Source organism: Hyperoodon ampullatus (assembly GCF_949752795.1).
Source record: "Hyperoodon ampullatus genome assembly, chromosome: 6".
NCBI lineage: Eukaryota > Metazoa > Chordata > Mammalia > Artiodactyla > Ziphiidae > Hyperoodon > Hyperoodon ampullatus.
Genome location: NC_136919.1, coordinates 7,730,871 through 7,750,824, shown reverse-complemented (window position 1 = coordinate 7,750,824; position 19,954 = coordinate 7,730,871). Strand labels below are relative to the sequence as shown.

General features: G+C 59.1%; 1 protein-coding gene across 1 annotated transcript; it reads left to right on the top strand.

The window, feature by feature from the left end:
- Nucleotides 1–3,894: 3,894 nt before the first annotated feature.
- SLC27A4 (solute carrier family 27 member 4) lies at nucleotides 3,895–15,369 on the top strand (the record flags this gene model as incomplete). The annotated part of the gene is made up of 12 exons (XM_079706482.1): nucleotides 3,895–4,055; nucleotides 5,649–6,043; nucleotides 7,317–7,475; nucleotides 8,901–8,970; nucleotides 9,079–9,170; nucleotides 9,988–10,097; nucleotides 10,367–10,576; nucleotides 10,746–10,872; nucleotides 11,428–11,565; nucleotides 11,697–11,861; nucleotides 11,953–12,099; nucleotides 15,056–15,369. 12 exons carry the CDS (start codon nucleotides 3,895–3,897, stop codon nucleotides 15,211–15,213), a joined length of 1,932 nt encoding a protein of 643 aa, XP_079562608.1. The 3' UTR covers nucleotides 15,214–15,369.
- Nucleotides 15,370–19,954: the final 4,585 nt, after the last annotated feature.

Below are 19,954 nucleotides of genomic sequence, written 5' to 3'. Positions count from 1 at the left end.
AAAAACTGACAACCTGCATATACCCTGGTGCCTTTCTCACCTTCTGAGATGGCCCACACTCTGTCTGTGGAGTGTGTTTCTCTCTGAATAAATCCACCTCTTACCTATCACTTTGTCTCACTGAATACTTTCTGCAATGAAACATCAAGAACCTGAGCTTCATTAAGTCCTGAAACCAGGTATGTGATCTCAGTTGGAAGACTGTAGGTTTTGGCCAGGTTCGAGCCCTGGCCGCGTGGGTTCAAGTCCCAATCTGGGTTTTGGCCAGGTTCAAGTCCTGGTGTGTGGGTTCAAGTTCCAATCTGAGGTGCTCGGTTTCAGAACCACGTGTGCGTAGGAATCAGTTGCCTAGGCTCATGCCGGGATGGCTCAGGTCCACAACCCCTGTTCCCAACCCCTCCCTGCCAGCCAGGGTCCTCTGGGTGCCAGGCTGGGGGTCTTTGCAGGAGGGAGGGCTGTACGCAATTCCCAAGGCCTGAGAAGAGGGAGGCAGTGGGGGAGGCGAGTCTCTGCTGTCTGAATAAAGGCTCCCATCAGGTCAAGAGTCTGCTTCTCCTGCCTTTGCCCTGTGCTGCCCATGACTCTGGCAGCCTTGGGCTGGCAGTGGGGGAGGCGAGTCTCTGCTGTCTGAATAAAGGCTCCCATCAGGTCAAGAGTCTGCTTCTCCTGACTTTGCCCTGTGCTGCCCATGACTCTGGCAGCCTTGGGCCTTCGAGCACTGAGGGCAGACGTTCCCTCCAGCCTGAGCTTCCGCTGCTTGTCCCTTGTCTGGTCTGAGGTCGAGCAGACTGGGATTCAAATTCCCCACTCCTCCTCCGCTTTCTAGTGGAGGGACTTAGGGCAAGTCCCTTCACCTCTCTGGACCTGTTTAATCATAAGTAAAAGGGGGATGAAACAGCACCCACTTCCTAGGGTTGCTGTGGGGGTGTGTGAGGTGATGCCCAAAGAAAGGGCCCAAGCAGGAGCTGTTTTTTTGTTTTTTTGGCTGTGTTGGGTCTTCGTTGCTGCGCGCGGGCTTTCTCTAGTTGCGGTGAGCGGGGGATACTCTTTGTTGCGGTACGCGGGCTTGTTATTGTCGTGGCTTCTCGTTGCGGAGCACGGGCTCTAGGTGCGCAGCCTTCAGTAGTTGTGGCACGTGGGCTCAGTAGTTGTGGCTCACAGGCTCTAGAGCGCAGGCTCAGTAGTTGTGGCGCACGGGCTTAGTTGCTCCGCGGCATATGGGATCTTCCCGGGCCAGAGCTCGAACCCGTGTCCCCTGCATTGGCAGGTGGATTCTTAACCACTGCGCCACCAGGGAAGCCCCAAAATTTCATTTTTAATTCCTATAAACATACCCTGAAAACTGTCCTTCCTCCCTTTTAAGGACTTTGACTGGAGTAAGGGATTAAGGAATCTATTTAAGGACAAGTGGCAACTGTGGATGCCCAACATGTTTGATTATCAAGGAACCCAGTTTTCAGAGGCCCAGAGTGACCCAGGGGGTGGGAAGTTGGCAGATGGCCCAGAGCTGGGCAGATGGCATGACAAACGTGGTCACAGCCTTCAGGGTCCAGACCATTCAGAGGCCAAAGATAGGTACGGGTCTCCAGATCCGTGCCCTTTGTACCACCAAGTGTGCCAGGTTGCTTTCAAGATACCAAGGATGGGAAAGGGTTCCTACGCAGCAATCCCTACACCAAGTTTATTGCTGTCCCAGAAGCACAGGTGCCAGTCTGAGGTCTGCAGGAGCCTTTGGGTCTTCTGAACCTTGTGGCCCTGGAGGCCGTAAAATTTCCAAATGGAAGTGAAGGAGGAGCTGTCAAAATTTGACTCTGATGGGACTCGAACCCACAACCTTTGAATAACCACACGAGGCCAGCTAGAAGTCCATTGCGCCACAGAGCCAGTTGCTGGATTCTTCCCACCCCCCGAACTCACCTCTGCCTGAAACAGCCTTTTTAGCGTTCTTCTAGGTGTGGCGCCGGGCCTTTGCTGAACTCTGCTCGGGTCCGGGCGCGGACTCCAGATTCTCCGCCAACGGTGCGGTGGGGGTGCTCTCCCCCACGTCCGGACGCCCAGGGATTGGGGGTCGGGGTCCAGGCAGAGCCCACCTGCCTCCTCACGGCCCCGGCGGCCTCTGCTGCCCGGCGGGGCTGCGCAGCGCGGACTACAACTCCCAGCGTGCCGCGCGGGGCGCCGCCAGGGGCCGTCGCGCGCGTAGGACGGGCTGGGTCGGGCGGCGTAGGGCTCGCGGAGGCTGCGCGGCGTTGCCAGCTCTGCGGCGTGCTCACCCTGGGCAAGGCGCGGCAGGCGGCGTTGCCGGCAGGCGCAGCAGGCTTGGATTGCGGGAGGCGGGCGGGAGGCGGGCGGGAGGCGGGCGGGAGACAGGCAAGGGAGGAGCGCCGCGGGCGGGCGGGGTCGGCCGAGCTGCTGGGCCGTGCAGGGCACAGAGCCGGCGAAACGCTGCTGAGACTCGGCTCTGCGCGCCCAGGAGCGGCTGATGCTCCCCGCGCTCCCCACTCTGCTACAGCAGCCGGGCCGCATCTGGACTGCGTGCTCCGCGGCGGGGCCGACACCAGGTGAGCACAGGCTAGGACAATGGGTCCCCGGGCGGGAGAATGTGCCCGGCCGAGTCCGGGGGAGGTGGCGGTACCGGTCTGGGGTGGGGGGCGCGCCCTGCTGCTCTGTCTCCTTGCCGGGCGCTCTGCTACCCTGGCTTTTTGGGGGGTCAGGGCGGTCCGCAGTGACCCGGGATCGGGGCCCGGGAGATCTGGGCATCCCGTTCCCTCCTCGTCCCATCCCCCAGCCTTCCGGGACGGGTCCTTGCCTTCTGCCCTGGCGGGCTCTGGGAGTCCAGAGGTCTGAGGACCTTGGAGACCCTTGGCATTGGAGTTGGAGGCGCTGGTTCGGTGCCCCTCCCGGCTTTTGCTTTTCGTGTGGAGGAGGGGGAGATGGTGTAAGGGTTCCCTGTGGTCCAGACCATGTCTTCGTCCTGGCTTGGAGAATCTCAGGCTACCTCATAAACGTGACCTTCAGCCCCTCCCCAGGAACAGGGGAACCTGAAGGAAAACAGTCCCATCTGCTGCCCCTTGAGCAAGTCTGTAGAGCACCAGGAATACAGTCCAAGAGTCCTAATCTCAGCCCTGCCAGCCGTTCCTCTCCCCTTAAGCCCCAGTCCCCTAAGATTCATCTGAGTGGCTTGCTGAGTGTGTTTGCGGGGGTGACTTCAAGCCCCTCTTCCTCTCCCTCAGTCACCTTTCCCCTCTGAGCGGTCACCTCTCAGGCCCCTCCAGGCTCTCACCTGTTTTCTCCATCGCCCTCTGTGGGCCAACAGAGGCATGGCACTGCCTGGGCCTATGGGCAGGGACTGAGCAGGGCCCCTTCTCAGGAAGCTGCCCCTTTGGGTGTTGTGGCTTGGCCTGATCATCCACAGAAACTCTGTAGGTCTCTGGGTGGGGAGTCGAGCCCGAGGCACTCAAGTCAATACCCGCTTCAAGGCATTTTGGTTGGGATCCTGGATGTCAGGAGAGTGGACTGTCTTCTTTTGGTTGGAAGGGCCTCTGAGAGCAATTCTCATTACACCCATTGCACAGAGGGGAAGACTGAGGACTGAAGCCCTAAGACTGAGGACTGAAGGGAAAGGGATTTCCCAAGATCATTCAGAGAGTCATAGGCAGAGATGGGACTTAGGGGCTAGAACCCAGCCTCTGACTCTCAGCCCTGGAACTCCTTACCTCAAGTCCCATGCCTCTAGCCTGACCCTTCCCGACAGCCCCGGAAAGGGACCCAGTCCTCAGCTACCCTACTCAATATGGCCTCACTACAGGTTAACCCTTTGAGATGATAGTGGCCTGGTTGCCCGAGCCAGGAGGTAGGCATTTGGGTCCACTGACTGCCCTGTGCCCATAGGCCACAATGCTGCTTGGGGCATCTCTGGTGGGGCTGCTGCTGTTCTCCAAGCTGGTGCTGAAGCTGCCCTGGACCCAAGTAGGGTTCTCCCTGCTGTTCCTCTACCTGGGGTCCGGTGGCTGGCGCTTCGTCCGAGTCTTCATCAAGACCATCAGGCGTGATATCTTGTGAGTACCTAGTATAACCCTTCCTGGGCTTCCTACACTATGCTGGGCTCCTAATCCCCCAAATCTCCCCAGGCCAGACCCTATGGTCTCTACCAGCACGGGGCACCCAGGCCCCAAAGGAGCAGTCTCTGTTCCACACCCTTCCCCTTGCAATAGTATGTGGTACCTCCATTGCCAAGATCAAAGTCTCCTCCCAGGGAATCTCCTTAACTTGGTGCTCTTTAGCCTGGGGCAGACTTGGGGGCCTGGGACATACATCAAACACCGGATGTGTTGAGGAGACATCTGTAAGGAGTCCTAAGAACATGCTATATAACTTGTGAGAGGGTGAAGAAGAACCCTGTGGAGAAGGCCCTGTCCTCCAGCTGGCATGAGTCTGAGAGGGCACTGAGTTCTAGAGCAGGCCCTGAATCATGTCAGGGAGAACCTGCTTCCCAGAGAAAGTCAGGGATGGTCCATTAAACACCTGCTGCTACCTTCTCTGTGAAAAGCGCTGAGCTGACTCTGGGGCCTGGGGTGGGGAGGGGAATGAGGCAGCCCCAGACCTGTGCCAAGCTTCGACTGGTCAGGGAGACCGGAAGGGGACACAGTCAATCCCTAAACTGGCAGTGCCATGCGGGCAGAGACCCTGGCAGTCTTAATCACGGTAGTATCCCAGTGCCCAGCACCCTGACCCACACCCAGAACAGGTGGCTCGGCGATTGTCAATCTGAGTTGATTGCAAAAGGAGGTTACGAGTGGCCACTGCAGGAAGGGTGGTCGCAGCAGAGAGCTGTGGGAGCGTGAACAAAGGGAGATGGCTTCGGGCCCGGGCCCTGGGGAATCAGAGGAGGCCTCCTGGAGGAAAAGCAGTTGTACTTGAGAGTCACCTCAAGGAAGTGGGAGCAGGGGATTCCAGCCAGAGGGCACGGCATCAGCAAAGGCACAGAGGCCGGGGGGCCAGGAGGGTTCAGGGGTCAGAGGTGGCACGGGTGGGGCAGGAAAGGAGGATGTTGCCAAGTGATTCCACAAACACTTATTGAACACCTACCCTGTGCCTGGCACTGAGCAGCGCCCGGGGGCAAGATGGTGAACAGGGCGGACCTTGCTGGGCTCACCAGGAGGGAGACGGGACAAATCGCAAACTCGTCCTTTTTCACTGCGGCAGTTACAGGGAGAGGGATGTTACGGGGGTGTGGGAGGTCCAGGAGGAGGAGTTTGGACTTTGACTTGGGGCCCTGTAGTCGTGGAAGTCCCCAGCAGAGCAGCAGACTCAGAGCAGAGCTTAGAGGGTACTAGGAGTTGAACTCTGGAGCCGGACAGGACTGAGGTTCAAATGTCAGCAGTGCCACGTTCCACCCGTAAAGCCCAGAGCAAACCCTGGCACCAGTTTCCTCCTCTGTACCGGGAAGGGAGTAATCGCCCGGGTCCCTGCTGTTATGGGGTCCCTGATGTTATCGTGCAGCATCAGTGAGCCGCTGCGTGTATCGCTGCCCCGCACACAGGTGCTGGGAAAGGGGTGTCACACGTGATCAGACCAGGGCCTCCGGACCCCCACTCCCAAGCCCGGCAGTCACAGCTCCCTTGCTCATCCCTCTCCTGCCCCACACCCAGCGGCGGCATAGTGCTCCTGAAGGTGAAGGTCAAGGTCCGACGCTACCTGCGGGAGCGGCGCACGGTGCCCATCTTGTTCGCCTCCACAGTCCAGCGCCACCCGGACAAGACGGCCCTGATCTTCGAGGGCACGGACACCCGCTGGACCTTCTGCCAGCTGGATGACTACTCAAGCGGCGTGGCCAACTTCCTGCAGGCGCGGGGCCTGGCCTCGGGCGACGTGGTCGCCCTCTTCATGGAGAACCGCAATGAGTTTGTGGGGCTGTGGCTGGGCATGGCCAAGCTGGGCGTGGAGGCGGCGCTCATCAACACCAACCTCCGGCGAGACGCGCTGCGCCACTGCCTGACCTCCTCCCAGGCCCGGGCCCTCATCTTTGGCAGCGAGATGGCCCCAGGTGAGCCCCGAAGGGGCAGGGGATAGTCAGGGAGTCCCACGGGACCGCCACAACCCCCCCCCCCCCTTCCAGCCCTGGGAGAGTCTGTGTGGCTCACCGGTTAAGGGCATGAGCCCTGGAGTCAGATGGCCTGGGCTCTGCCCCTGGTAGGCTGGAGACCCGAGTGAGACCCTGTGCTTCAGTCTCCTCACCATAGCACCTGCCTCCTGCTGTTTTCAGGGAGACACTTCACCTGAAGCATTAACAAAGTGGCCGATGCTAGGTGATCCCTCAGACATAATGGTAACTGTTCTTGTGACTAATTAGGCCTCATCTATAAAATGGGAACAAGAATCTGTTCCCTGCTCTCCTGCAGAGCTTATGTTTATTGGCCGCTGCGTTGGGCAACTGACCACGTGCTGAGTTTGGGGCTTTACAGAAGCAGCTCTAATCTCCACTAAGCCTGGTGAGGTAGAGATTGTCATCTTGGCTTTACAGATGAGGAGACCGAGGTTCAGAGCGGCGTGAGGCACTCACCCAGAGCCACACAGCTGTTAAGTGACAGAACCGGGATTTGATCTTGGGCTTGACCACGGTGTCCCTGTTCTTTCTCCCCATGCTGCTGTGACTGTAGAATAATGGGCAGGAGAGGTCCTTAAGATGCTGAAAGGGGAGGAGGAAAGATGCAGCAGGGAGAGGGTTGGACAGGTCAAGAGGAAGCCAGAGGAGTTGTGGCCCAGTGGGCCAGACTGGCCCGCGCTCAGGGCGGGTGAGTATCTGGACATGTGTAGTGCACAGGAGAGCCTGAGAGAAGGTTCCCACCCTCTGAAGGGACTGGAGGGCTGCCGGCCTCTGACCCCCCCACTCCTCCCTCCTAACCAGTCCCCCGTAGATTAGCATAGGACAGTGGGTAGGGCCATAGTAAGCCTTGGTGTGAGGTAGAGCTGGCTTTGAGTCCCAGCTCCAGCACATTCTAGCTGTGAGTGAATCCCTCCCATTCTCAGAGCCTCAATTTTCTCATCTGTAAAATGGGCTGTTATCGGTACCTGTTTCCTGGGGTGTGTGAGCAGGAGCACGCATGTAAAGAGCCCGTAGCTTAGTTAGCCAGCAGCTAACGGGAGCCGTTGCTTCTCTCAGCATCTTCCTTCCGACGAGGTTCCAGGTGCTTCACTCATCTCTCTGCCCTACCCAGCCAGACTCCCCTGACAACATGCTCAGCCCCGGCACAAGCAGAGGTCCTGGGAACACGGGGTGTCCTGGCCTGCCTTGCTGATCTGCCTTGTTTCCCCCACAGCTGTCCTTGAGATCTGTGCCAGCCTGGACCCCTCCATGAGCCTCTTCTGCACCGGTCCCTGGGAGGCCAGCGCAGTGCCCACCGGCACGGAGCACCTGGACCCCCTGCTAGAAGATGCCCCTAAGCACCTGCCCAGCCGCCCCAACAAGGGCTTCGTAGGTGGGCCCCTCACCCCCACAGGGGGGTTCTAAGCTGGCCAGGGACAGAGCAGTGGCCTCAAGGCCTGGGTTCTTCTGTAAACTTGCTGTGTGACCTGGAGTGAGTCATGTCACCTCCCGTTTCCATCCGGGAAAATGAGGACAGTAATCCTGGGCTTACTACGAAGGCTGCGTGAGCTGATGTGTGTGAAAGTGCCAGGCACACAAAACGCAGTTCTTGAACAGCCTTCGTTGATGGCTGACATGCGCAGGATCACGAGCCCAGGAGCCTGCCTCACCTGAGTTCGGGCTGCGCTTGGACCAGGGCCGAGACCCTTTGCATAGTCACCCACGACCTGTTCAGTGCAGGCCCCTGTTGGTCTGTGATCCCCTCCCTGCTCTGGGCTGCTTCCCCCCGACTTCTCGGCAGCCTTCCAGACCCTCTCACCTCTCCTCCTGCCCACTCCAGCCTGCCTTCTGGAGCCCACGGCTTGCTGCATCGCCTGGGGGTTCAGAGCCTGGGCCAAGTTCATATCCCAGCTCTACTGCTTCCCTTGTATGAGCCTGAACCCCTGAGCTGCCCTTTGAGCTTTGGTTCCCAGAGCCATAAAATTGGGGATGGCAACAGAACCTGTGTTTGAGGGTTGGAAAAGGTCCAGTGGAAAGCTAGGGTATGACCGGAAGTGCTCAGTAACTGGCTGTCATCATCATTATCGTTACCTCTGTCATGTGTGGATATGGTCCGCTGGGTGCTTTTGTAAGCTCCTTGAGGGTGGGACTCTGGCTGGTTGAGCCTGGTGCCAAGCCTAGGGCTGACATACTGCATGCGCCCTGAGAACGTGAGATAGTTACTATATAACGTGCAGAGGCATTCCTGACCTCCTGGAGCCTCCAGCCTGGTGGGGCTGACCTCACACAGAAACCGTAACGTGACAATCCCTGGTCCCGGCAGTGGGGGAATACAGAAATGGTCAGTGGTGCAAAAGCTACCTCTGCACCTGTCTTCCTGCAGCTAACCCTCCCCACGCAGTAGGCATCACCTCCTCCGAGAAGCCCTGCCTGGCGCCACCTCCCCTCCCTGGAGCCTGGGTCAAGTGCTGCTGCTGGGCTTTGGCAGGCCCTGTGCTTCCCAACACTCTGCGCTCAGTATTGGAAATACCCGTGTCCTCATCTTCCTGTCCCACTTGGCTCTCAGCTCCACCCAGGCATCACTGATGTCTCCCCGGGCCTGGCACAGAGCGAGGGCTCAGCAAAAGTTCGTTGAAGGAAGCAGGGCAGGCGTTAGAGCAGAAAGTGGTGCCTGGGGTCATCAGTGTAGGCTTCTTGGAGGAGGTGTGATGGGAGTGGGTGTTGAGTGACGTACACCTACAGATGTCCGCCTGCCTGACTCTGTGCCCAGCCCTGTGCTGCCCCCTCTCACGGCCGTTCCTGTGTCTGTTTTCTTCAGATAAGCTCTTCTACATTTACACGTCAGGCACCACAGGGCTGCCCAAAGCTGCCATCGTGGTGCACAGCAGGTAAGGGGAAGGTGCCCTGGGGGGGAGGCCTGGGGATGGTGGGGCCTCGGAGCCGCTCCTCCTGCCTTTCCAGCAGCCCACAGAGCCCTTGGCCCTCTGCCCTCCCAGGTATTACCGCATGGCTGCCCTGGTGTACTACGGCTTCCGCATGCGGCCCGACGACATCGTCTACGACTGTCTCCCCCTCTACCACTCTGCAGGTATCCCAGGCCTGTCCACTCAGCCTCCAGCACCCCCAGAGTCTTGGAAGCCCCACCCTTCTTGGCAGGCAGCATGTTGCTGTAGAAACATTTGAGCTTTGGAGTCAAATCTGGGTTCAAATACAGACGTGGGCATTGATCTCTGAATGAAAGTGGCCACACCAGCAAAAGTGGTGTGTGTGGCTGTGTCCCGCAGGGCACCTGGGCTGGTCTGACCATTCAGGTCACTTCCACAGGTATGCACAGTCTTAGGAGCTGCTTGGTCTTAGGAGCTTTTAGAAAGACAGAGATGGAATAAATGTAATTCCTGCCCTCAAGGTGCTTAGGGTTTGGGTGTCTGTGTTTGGGGCAGGATGAATGATGGGACCCTACCCTGACTCTTAATACAAGAAATGGCACTGAGTATGGGGAGAGGCAGGGAGCACGAGCTCAATTCAAGGGAAGAGCCCAGTGATGGCCTGGAAGGCTTCCTGGAGGAGGTGCACCCAAGGCAGGCAGATGTGAGGTGCAGAAGCTAGGTGGGCTAGCTCAGTGCCCCCTGGCTGAATGGTAGCGTTACGGGTATGGGAGCAGGAGCTTGGGGCCAGCTCCAGAGGCTCGGGACAGTCTAAGGAGTGCGTACTTAATCCTATAGGCACTGGGAAGCCATGGAAGGTGTCTGACTGGCGAGAGAGATGTGACCAGTTAGTGTTGGAGGGACAGGACAGGAGAGAGGAAGGGAAAGAGCCTTTGAGGAGGTTGGGCTGTATAAGAGGAGACTCTGGAGGGAAGGGTCTCCTGTCTACCTGACCTCTGAGGCCCACCCCTCTGCCTTCAGGAAACATCGTGGGAATTGGGCAGTGCCTGCTCCATGGCATGACGGTGGTGATCCGGAAGAAGTTCTCAGCTTCCCGCTTCTGGGACGATTGTATCAAATACAACTGCACAGTGAGTGAGAGGGGAAGGGGATGAGCATCCCTGTCCCCTCGTGACCCTCCCACCAGGTCTACCCAGGGACATCTGTCTCACAGCTGAGGGCAGCCAGCCATTTATTTGGGGCAGCACTCCCATTGTTCAGATGGGGAGACTGAGGCCCAGAGAGGTAAGGGATTGCAGAGCCGGCCCCTGGGGTAGTAGGGGTAGGGGCTTGGGGGGCTGGGGGGCAGTGAGGTAAGAGTAGCCTCAGGGGCCCAGACTCACGCCAGGTCCACCCCCAGATCGTGCAGTACATCGGCGAACTCTGCCGCTACCTCCTGAACCAGCCACCCCGGGAGGCGGAAAACCAGCACCGGGTGCGCATGGCGCTCGGCAACGGCCTCCGGCAGTCCATCTGGACCAACTTTTGTAGCCGCTTCCACATCGCCCAGGTGGCTGAGTTTTACGGGGCCACTGAGTGCAACTGCAGCCTGGGCAACTTCGATGGCCAGGTGCGGCCCAGGTTGGGGACACGGATGGACCACGGAAGGCATGGGTGGCAGAGGGGAGAGCAGAGTTCCAGTGTGGGAGTGTGGGTGCTGGAGGCCCCCTGCAGCCCCCAGACTGTCCAGTTTCAGGCCCATGGTGGGAACACCTGGGCCCGAGTCTCGGCCTTTGCAGGTGGGGGCCTGTGGATTCAACAGCCGCATCCTGGCTTTCGTGTACCCCATCCGGCTGGTTCGCGTCAACGAGGACACCATGGAGCTGATCCGGGGTCCTGATGGCATTTGCCTTCCCTGCCAGCCAGGTCTACCCTAGGGTTGCAGTTGGGGGTCAGAGTGGGAGGGGCTGACTCAGGAGGGAGATGGGGCCGGTGGGTAGGGAGCCCCATCCTGGTCAGCAGCCAGAAGTCAGCTCTTCTCTCAGGGCTACTAGGCATTTATTTCTTCATCCGTGCATCCAGTCACCGTCCCATCCACCCAGTCCATTCGTGCACTTCCATGTCGTGGACCCTGGGCCCAGGCCGCCTCAGCCCCCCAGCTCTGTGCCTGAGCCCCTCACCTGCACGTGGTTGTCCTGAGGAGTCCATGTGGTTCAGAACGTAAAGCTCTTTAAGCAGAGCCAGGGCCCGGCGAGTGCTGGCTCTGGTTAGGCCTTCCACGTAGGGCTTGACCGCCCTTTCATTTGTTTGTTCGACTTTCCATCCATCTGTTCAGTGACCAGACTTTACCGAGATGCGCCCTGCCCCTGGGGCTCCCGGGGTGGGGTGGGGAGAAGTGGGCGTTTCTGTGGACAGCTGCAGGGCGCACTTAGTGTGAAACAGACCCCAGGGCGGGTCTGACCCCGCCTCCCCTGCCCACAGGTGAGCCGGGCCAGCTGGTGGGCGCCATCATCCAGCAGGACCCCCTGCGGCGCTTCGACGGCTACCTCAACCAGGGCGCCAACAACAAGAAGATCGCCAAGGATGTCTTCAAGAAGGGGGACCAGGCCTACCTCACTGGTGGGTGGGCACCTCTCCCTAGGCCTTTGCCGCCCCTCGGGGAGGGGGGAGGAGGAAGGGGCCTTTCACCACCCTCCGAGAGCACCTCCCTGGGACCCCCCCGGGCCCCAGCTCACCCAGCTCCCCTCCAGGTGACGTGCTGGTGATGGACGAGCTGGGCTACCTGTACTTCCGGGACCGCACGGGGGACACCTTCCGCTGGAAAGGCGAGAACGTGTCCACCACGGAAGTGGAGGGCGCGCTCAGCCGCCTGCTGGCCATGGCCGACGTAGCCGTGTATGGCGTCGAGGTGCCAGGTACCCGGGGAGGCGGGAGGTGCCAGGCGTGTGTGCGGAGGGGCCGCAGGGGCCGTTGCCAGCCGCTCACTGTCCACTCTGCCACCCCCAGGAACCGAGGGCCGGGCCGGCATGGCCGCTGTGGCCAGCCCCTCCAGCAGCTGTGACCTGGAGCACTTAGCACAGCTGCTGGAGAAGGAGCTGCCCCTGTACGCCCGCCCCATCTTCCTGCGCTTCCTGCCTGAGCTGCACAAAACAGGTCTGTCCCCACCCCGGACCCCAGCTCCAACTCGTAGGTGCCAGGCCAAGGCCCCTTCCTGGGTCCTTCTGAGAGGCCGGGGTGCCTGTCGTTTTCCCTTCACCCACAGCCTTGCCAAGTGGTTGGTAACCTGACCTACCTGTGAGCAGACCCAGGCTTCAGGGAGAGAGGTGCATCCGTTCTCAGTGGGACGAATACCGACTGAGCGTCTAGTCTGCTCCAGGCACTGTGCTAGGCCCTGGGGGTATAGGTGACAAATTCCGGCAAGACCTGTGCCTTCTGGGAGCTTCTAGAGCAGCAGGGGAGGCAGCCACAGGATAAGGAATTCCAAAGATAAAGAATGGAATGCAGGGCTTCCCTGGTGGCGCAGTGGTTGAGAGTCCGCCTGTTGATGCAGGGGACACGGGTTCGTGCCCCGGTCCAGGAAGATCCCACATGCCGCGGAGCGGCTGGGCCCGTGAGCCATGGCCGCTGAGCCTGCACGTCTGGAGCCTGTGCTCCGCAACGGGAGAGGCCACAACAGTGAGAGGCCCACGTACCACACACACACACAAAAGAATGGAATGCAGATCAAACGGACAGGAAAGTGAATGAGGGGGTTGGGGGTGACTGGGAGGCTCCCCTGAGGAGGTGCAGTTTCAGCGGAGACCTGAGAGAGAGAGGGAGGGAGGGAGGGAGGACTTCGTGGGGGTGGGAGGCCTTCCGGGCTCTGGGAACAGCCACTGCGGAGTCCCTGAGGCAGGGAGGCGCTTGGCTGCTAGAGGAATGAAAGGAGGCCCCCGAAGCTGGAGCAGTGAGGGGTGGGCAGCGGCATGAGGCGGGATGGCGAGGGCGGCAGGGGCCTTGTGGGCCGGGGAGGTGGGCTTGGACTATACCGGGGGCAGTAGGGAACCACAGAAGTGTTTGAGCAAGGTAGTGACCTGGCCAGATTCGTGTCCTGTGTGGAGGCTGGGGGAGGCTGCAGGTGGCCCAGGGGAAGGGGCGAGTGGTGGGTCCACCGGCACACGGCGGGGTGGTGCCATCCTTCTGTCTGTCGGTCCTCTCGGGAGCTTCTCTGGGCAGGAAGCTCTGAGGCTCATGCCCCGACCTCCCCTCCACGCTCCTCAGCCCTTGCTGCCTGTCCTGGCTTCCCCCACTGCTCAACCTCTTCCTGGCTGCTCAGCCCGGCCACCCCCAGGGTGTCATCGTGTCAGCCCTGCCTGGATGGAAGGCCTTCCCTGACTAACGTGGCCCCTGGGCACACCTGAAGCTCTGGGGAGGGTCGGATGCGGACACTGGTACTGTGCTCAGGACCAAGACTGCGAGCTCCCTGAGGACTGGGCAGCCGCTGTGACTTCTGTGTCCAGGAGGGACAGGTTGCTGTCAGACCTCAGGCTTCAGACAAGCTTTGCTGCAGAACACCCCCAAACTGACTTAGGGCTCAAAACAGCCATTTTATTTGCTCACAATTTGTGGGTCAGCAGTTTGGTTAAGTTCAGCTGAGTGTTCTTCTGTTGGCCCCATCGAGGGTCAAATAGTGCCATCGGGTGTAAGAGGGCCTCCCTCACGTGGGGCTTCCGGCTGGTGGGCTCTGCAGTGATGTCCACAGAACGGTGGTGATGGCAGCGTGCTCTCTCTGCGCTCTGCGCTCTCCATCACGGCAGCTACCAGCCCCAGGCAGCTGTTGAGCACTTGAAATGGGACCAGTGTGACGCGGAAACTGAATTTTAAATTTCGTTTCATTTTAATTAAATTTGCATAGCCACATATGGCCAGTGACTACCCACTTAGCGCCGGTCTAAGCGGCCCTTCCTGGGGTGGTTCTGCTCTGTTCCATGTGGTTTCTCCTCCTTCAGAGGCTAGACTGGTCTCAGGGCACCCCGAGAGGGTGGGGATGGAAGCTGCAAGGCCCCTTGAGGCCTAGACCACCCACAACATGGCCTCTTCCGCATTCTCTGAGTCAGAGCCAGTTGTAAGGCAAGTCTGGATTCAAGTAGCCGTTGAGAAAGACTCCATCTCTTGCTGGGAGAAGTGGCCAGTCCACGTGGCAGAGGAGTACCTGGGGAGAAGCTGTAGCCATTTCTGGCATCTATCACACCTGGGTTCAAATCCCAGCTCCACTGCCTACGAGCAGTGTGACGTTGGCTGAGATATGTGCCTCTGAGCATCAGTCTTCTCATCTGTAGAGGGACTAAGACCGTTGATTGAAAGATGCATAATTTATATTACATACTATTAAGGGGAAAAAACACTAATTGAGCTATTTCAGAGATGCTGAAATCTGAAATCTTGTGCATCTTAGAATCCATAGAATATGGTTGCGCACCTGCCCCTGGGGTTGACGTGCAGGTTGCATGAGATCACGTCTGTACCTGGGAGGTGCTCAGATGAAAGGGAGCCATCAGGGAAGTCCTGCGTTCTGGTCCTCACTCTGCTGTCGCTCAGCATGTGGCCCTGAACGAATAGCTTCTCTTCGGGTCTCCGTTTCCCTGTCTGCAAAAAGGGGTGGATAGGGCTTCCCTGGTGGCACAGTGCTTGAGAGCCTGCCTGCCGATGCAGGGGATATGGGTTCGTGCCCCGGTCCGGGAAGATCCCACATGCCGCGGAGCGGCTGGGCCCGTGAGCCATGGCCGCTGAGCCTGCGCGTCCGGAGCCTGTGCTCCGCAACGGGAGAGGCCACAGCAGTGAGAGGCCCGCGTACCACAAAAAAAAAAAAAAAAAAAAAAAGGGGGTGGATAACTCGGCCGCTAGCCCTTTGCCGGGGCTGCTCTGAGGAGTGATACATAATGTAATGGATGGAGCCTTTGCAAACTGTAGAGGGCGGTGCCCCTCCTCCCACGCCTCCCCTTTCCGGTGTCCTCTGCAGCCCTCCTCCTCTGCCCCTCCTCAACCCTGGCGGGAGGGTGGGTTCCGAGAGCTCGGGCCCCTGCCCTGCACCCTCTGACCTTTCTTCCCCCTTGTCTTCTCCCTCCCTCAGGGACCTTCAAGGTACAGAAGACAGACCTGCGGAAGGAGGGCTTTGACCCAACAGTTGTGAAAGACCCACTGTTCTACCTGGATGTCCGGAAGGGCCGCTATGTCCCTCTGGACCAAGAGGCCTACACTCGCATCCAGGCAGGCGAGGAGAAGCTGTGATTTGCCCCGAGTCCCTCTGAGGGCCACCGGATGCTGGACCCAGAGCACCAGCTCCCACCCCAGAGGGCTCCTGGGCAAAGCCAGACCAAAGCAAGAAAGGCCTGGCCTCACAGCCCCGAGGTGCCGGCCCCCACCCCTCAAAACTGCCAAGGGACTCACTGCTGCCTCCCCCTCCCCGCGAGGCTTTCTGTGAAAGCCTCATCTCCATGTTGTGTCTTCAGGGGGCCTCTGGGCCCCAGGCTGAGACTGAGACTGGGCCCCTCAGGATGATGTCTTAGGGCAGGACAGGGGAGGTGGAGGGTCACCAAGCACTCTCCAGAGAACAGGCAGCTTATAAATGGGACCAGGGCAGAAGCCCCCAGACTCAGGAAGCCAGCAGAGTGGGCGGGGGCAGCGGTGGCCATTGATCAGGTGTCCAAATAGGATCCAGGCCCTGGAGCCACTCAAGGCAAGCGTCCTCAGCCCTGCCGGTGCCTGCCTGTAGCAGGCAGCCTGGAGGGGGCACCCCTCTCATCCTCCTCTCTGGGTGCCTGCCTGGCTGTCCCTCAGGCGGGGCCTTTCCGTCTTTGTGGGTCTGTCCTTGTCACCTCCTCCATCTCCATCCTGGCCTGGCTATGAAAGGAGAAAGGGGTGGGGGGCGCTCAGGGGCCAATAAACTCTGCCTTCCTCCCCCTGCCTGTGTGCATGCCACCTGAGCTCACCCCAGCCTGCTCAGGCCCCAAGTCCTGCCCCATTCACTCACTCCTCCATTCATTCGTTCATTTGGACTGAGGGATATAGCAAGTTATCTTAGACGGGGGGCAGTTCCCACCTGAGCCTGGCAGGGTGTTTTAACAGCATGATCTTGAGAGTCTAAACCAGCTGTGTCACTTAATGAGCTTGTGGCCTTGGGCAAGTGACTTTGTCTTCTCTGTGACAAGGGAATGATCAGTTAGGATTCAGAGAGCTAAAGGGAGCCAGTATGAGGAAAGGGCTGTTCAGAGCCGTTGAGGGAGGAAACCCTAACCCAGCACAGGGTCCCATCTCCAGACCCTTGCCCATGCTGTTCCTTCTGCCAGGGGTGCATTTTGCCAGGGGTTTGGCAGGGGTGCTGTGCAAGGCAGAGCAGGGCTGCCTAACCAGCTGGGTAGAGTCTAGGAAAGCTTCCTGGAGCAGTCTTTGCAGAGGTGTCAGCAGTGCCAGCGGAGGGACAGCTGTCCCCTAGGGCCCAACCCTGGTGTCGCACGCAGGCTGGAAATGTGCGCAGCCCAATGGAAAGGGGGTCCACCCCAAGCCAGGGCAGCAGGCAGCGTGTGTGCCCCAGGGCGTCATCTTCACTATTTAACCCTCAGCACCGTCTGTCACTTGACTGAGGTCACACAGCAAGTAGTGGGGACTGGAATGCCAACCCCAGCCCCTTGCCCTTCCCGCTGCTCCGCTGCCTCCTTGGTGCAGAAGGCAACAGGAAAGCCAGATGAGCTTCCATTCCACGCATGCTTATGGAGCCAACTGTGAGCCACACCCCAGGCCAGCAGCTGGAGGCAGCGCTGGAGTTGGCCCCTGGAGAGCGAGGCTGATGCGGGTGGGGTTTGGGAGTGGCAGGCATGGCTGCAGTGCCCTAGTGTGACCAGCAGAGGGCGCACGGGTCCTGCAGAATCCAGTCCAGCCTATGGAGCTCTGCCAAGGGAAGGTGGAAGGAAGGAGCGCAAGTCCCCACTTCACCCCCAGCGGTACTCATCCCAGAGGACTCTGTGGTGGGCCTTTGATCAGGCTCCCAAGGGGCTGGACTTGGCTGACAGTGAAGCTTCGTGTCTTTAACCCTCAGCAATGACTGCTCTCCGACGGGAAGGAGCCCCCCAGTGGTCCCTGTTCCTTACCCCTGGTTGAATACAGTCACCCAGAGGCAGTATGGAGTGGTGTTTAAAAGCTCCTGCTCAGGAGCCAATCAGGCCTGAGTTCAAGTCCATTTGCCAGGCTAGGCCTCAGTTTCCTCTCCCGTAAATGGTGGTCTAGGAATCCCTACCTCGGGACAATTGTGAACGTGTAATGAGATCGTGCTTGGAAGTCTCTTAGCACGGGGTCTGATGCTGATAGTTGCGCAGTACATGGTAGTTAAAAGAAAAAAGAAGCAGTGTTGAGGTGTTAAGACCCCAGACTAGGCCTGTTTCCCATTTCTGCACCAGCACCCACCCCCAGCCCCTCCATGAAGGGACGGGGCTGGTGGGCCCCTGGGCCTTGCAGCTCTCCTGTCTGCTTTTGGTCATCCCAAACCACGGCTGTGTGAGTCATCCCCCGGGCCTGCAGTCGGGGCTCCATAGGTGCTTGTGAAGTTAAGGATAGCTACTGTTTACTGGGCATTTCCTGACATTTACATAGCGCTTCACAGTTTACAAAGCACTGTGTAAGTACATCAATGGAGAAGATGCTAAAGCCCTACTCTGTGCAGGGGGGCGGGGCATGGTCAGATCTGCCCTCAGGGAGCCCACTCTCTGGGGGCAGAGGAGAGGGGCCTAGCCAGTCAAGAAGCAAAGGGTGTGTGCTTAGCTGCACCCTAACCCAGAGCCCTGGTCGGTGTGTGGGGGAGGTGAGGAAGTCGTGTTTCACGGTCACAGAGGCTTTTAACGGAAGAGTCATCCAAGAATAGGAGAGGGAAGAATGGCCCAGACAGGAGGAGCCACAAAACATAGAGGCCTGGAGGTGAAGGGCAGGGAAGGGCGAGGAGGGCAGACGAAAGGGCAGTGAGGCTGCAGCGGTGGGGCTGGGGGGAGAGTTGAGGCAAGGTATGCAGAGCGAATCCTTTGTGGGCATTTCCTGCACACTTGAGGACTGGGAGCTCAGCTAGGAAATCCTTGTATCAGGCCAAACCCATTTCCTTCGACTTGCTGACAGCCACCACCTGTGGAGCACTTCCTATGTGCAGGACGTGAGGCCAGGCACTTTATGTGCGTTATTTCCTTAAATCCATAACACAGAGCAGCTACAGTTTTTATCGCCACTCCACAGATGAGGAATCTGAGGCTCAGAGAAGCTAAGTCTCTCCACAGACCACAGGGCCTGTGAATAGCAGTGCTGGGATGCAAGCCCCCTTCCCAGAGCCTCAGTGTTCCCATCTGCAGGCTGGGCCCGGGAGGCTGGAAGGGGCCTGCCTTGAGCGTCCCAGAGGTCCTACCACCCTTAGACAGGCGAGTGGCTGCCCAGGCCAGTGCTTGGTGTATCACTTTCAATCCCTGGGAAGAAGGTTAAATACTTTCTGAGGGGCCTATTGAGGCGCTGGCGGCAAGGGAAGGGGCGACCGAGTGACTTTCAAAGGGGCCTGAATGCGTGGCCAGCCCCTCCCCTGGAGGAGGGGGCCCTGCTTCCTCCCGGCCTAATGATATTCTGGGCTCAGTCCTCATCTTTGGCGGCAGTTTAACCCGAGCCGGGGCGGATTTCTTTCTCACTGATCTCAGCTTGACACCCAATTAGCACAAGAATGGGAGGTGGAAGCCTGCAAGAGGCGCCTCCCAGCCTCCCGGGGCGCACGAGGGGAGCAGGCGGGGAGACAAAGGGCAGCGGGCAGGGGGGCCCCCGCGCCCTCGTCTCCCCTGCAGACCCCGCCATTGTCTCCCTAGGAGCTTCAGAGGGGATGGAGGCCAACGCCCGGCTAGCCAGCCTGCTGGAGGGACGGGGTTGGGGCCCAAGCCCCTCTTCTGCGTGGATCCCAGGGGAAGGCATTTGGGTGAGCCAAGCCCAACGGGACGCAGTGAGGGTCAGGGATCCTGAAGGCACAACAACCTGGGGTCGAGGCCTGACACGTAGGGGTCCGTGAACAAGTCACCGGTTCTCAGCCTCAGTTTTCACATTTGAAAAATGGCGCTAATAGTAGCCCCTGTGAGGCATCAATCAGGTCATGCATGTGAAGCTCCTGGCAGAGGCAGGGTGGGGGTCAGTACTCGCTGAATGAGTATAATATGTTAAACTGTTATTGTTACTAATTAGGAGGTTGAGTAGGGTAGGCTTAGGGTCAGGAGAAAGGACTTTCTAAGAATGAGAGCCAGGCATTCAGAGTGGGCCGACTTACCGAGACGTGAGCTCCCAGTCTCTGGGGCTTTGCCAGGAGAAGCTGGAGGCCCCCCTGCCTGTTGAAATGTGGGAAGGGTTCCCACTCCTCTGGCCTCCCTACATGCCCTCTCCTGCCCACCTCCACCTCCCACAATTCCTTGGGACTCCGGCTTCAATGTGACTTCCTCTGGGAAGGCTTGCCTAACCCCAGGGCTGGACAGGGTCCACCTGCAGCTCCCACAGGCCCCCGCGTTCTCCCTTTATGCTACTGATTGCACTGTGTCCTCTATTTTCACATCTGTGTCTTTTCCAAAACATCAGCCCTAGGAAGGCAGGGACCCCTTGGTTTTTTTTGTTTTGTTTTGTTTTTTGGCGATACGCGGACCTCTCACCGCTGTGGCCTCCCCCGTTGCGGAGCACAAGCTCCGGACGCGCAGGCCCAGCGGCCATAGCTCACGGGCCCAGCCGCTCCGTGGCATGTGGGATCCTCCCAGACCGGGGCACGAACCCGTGTCCCCCGCGTCGGCAGGCGGACTCTCAACCACTGCGCCACGAGGGAAGCCCGACCCCTTGGTTTTGTTCACCATTGTGTTCCCAGCACCAGCATTGGACCTGGCACTTAATAGGTGCTCAATGAATATTTGTCAAATGGATGCAGCTTTTCAAAAGCTCCTTAGCTTTCCCATTCCAGCCTCAGGAGGCAGCGGTTCACAGGGTTAGA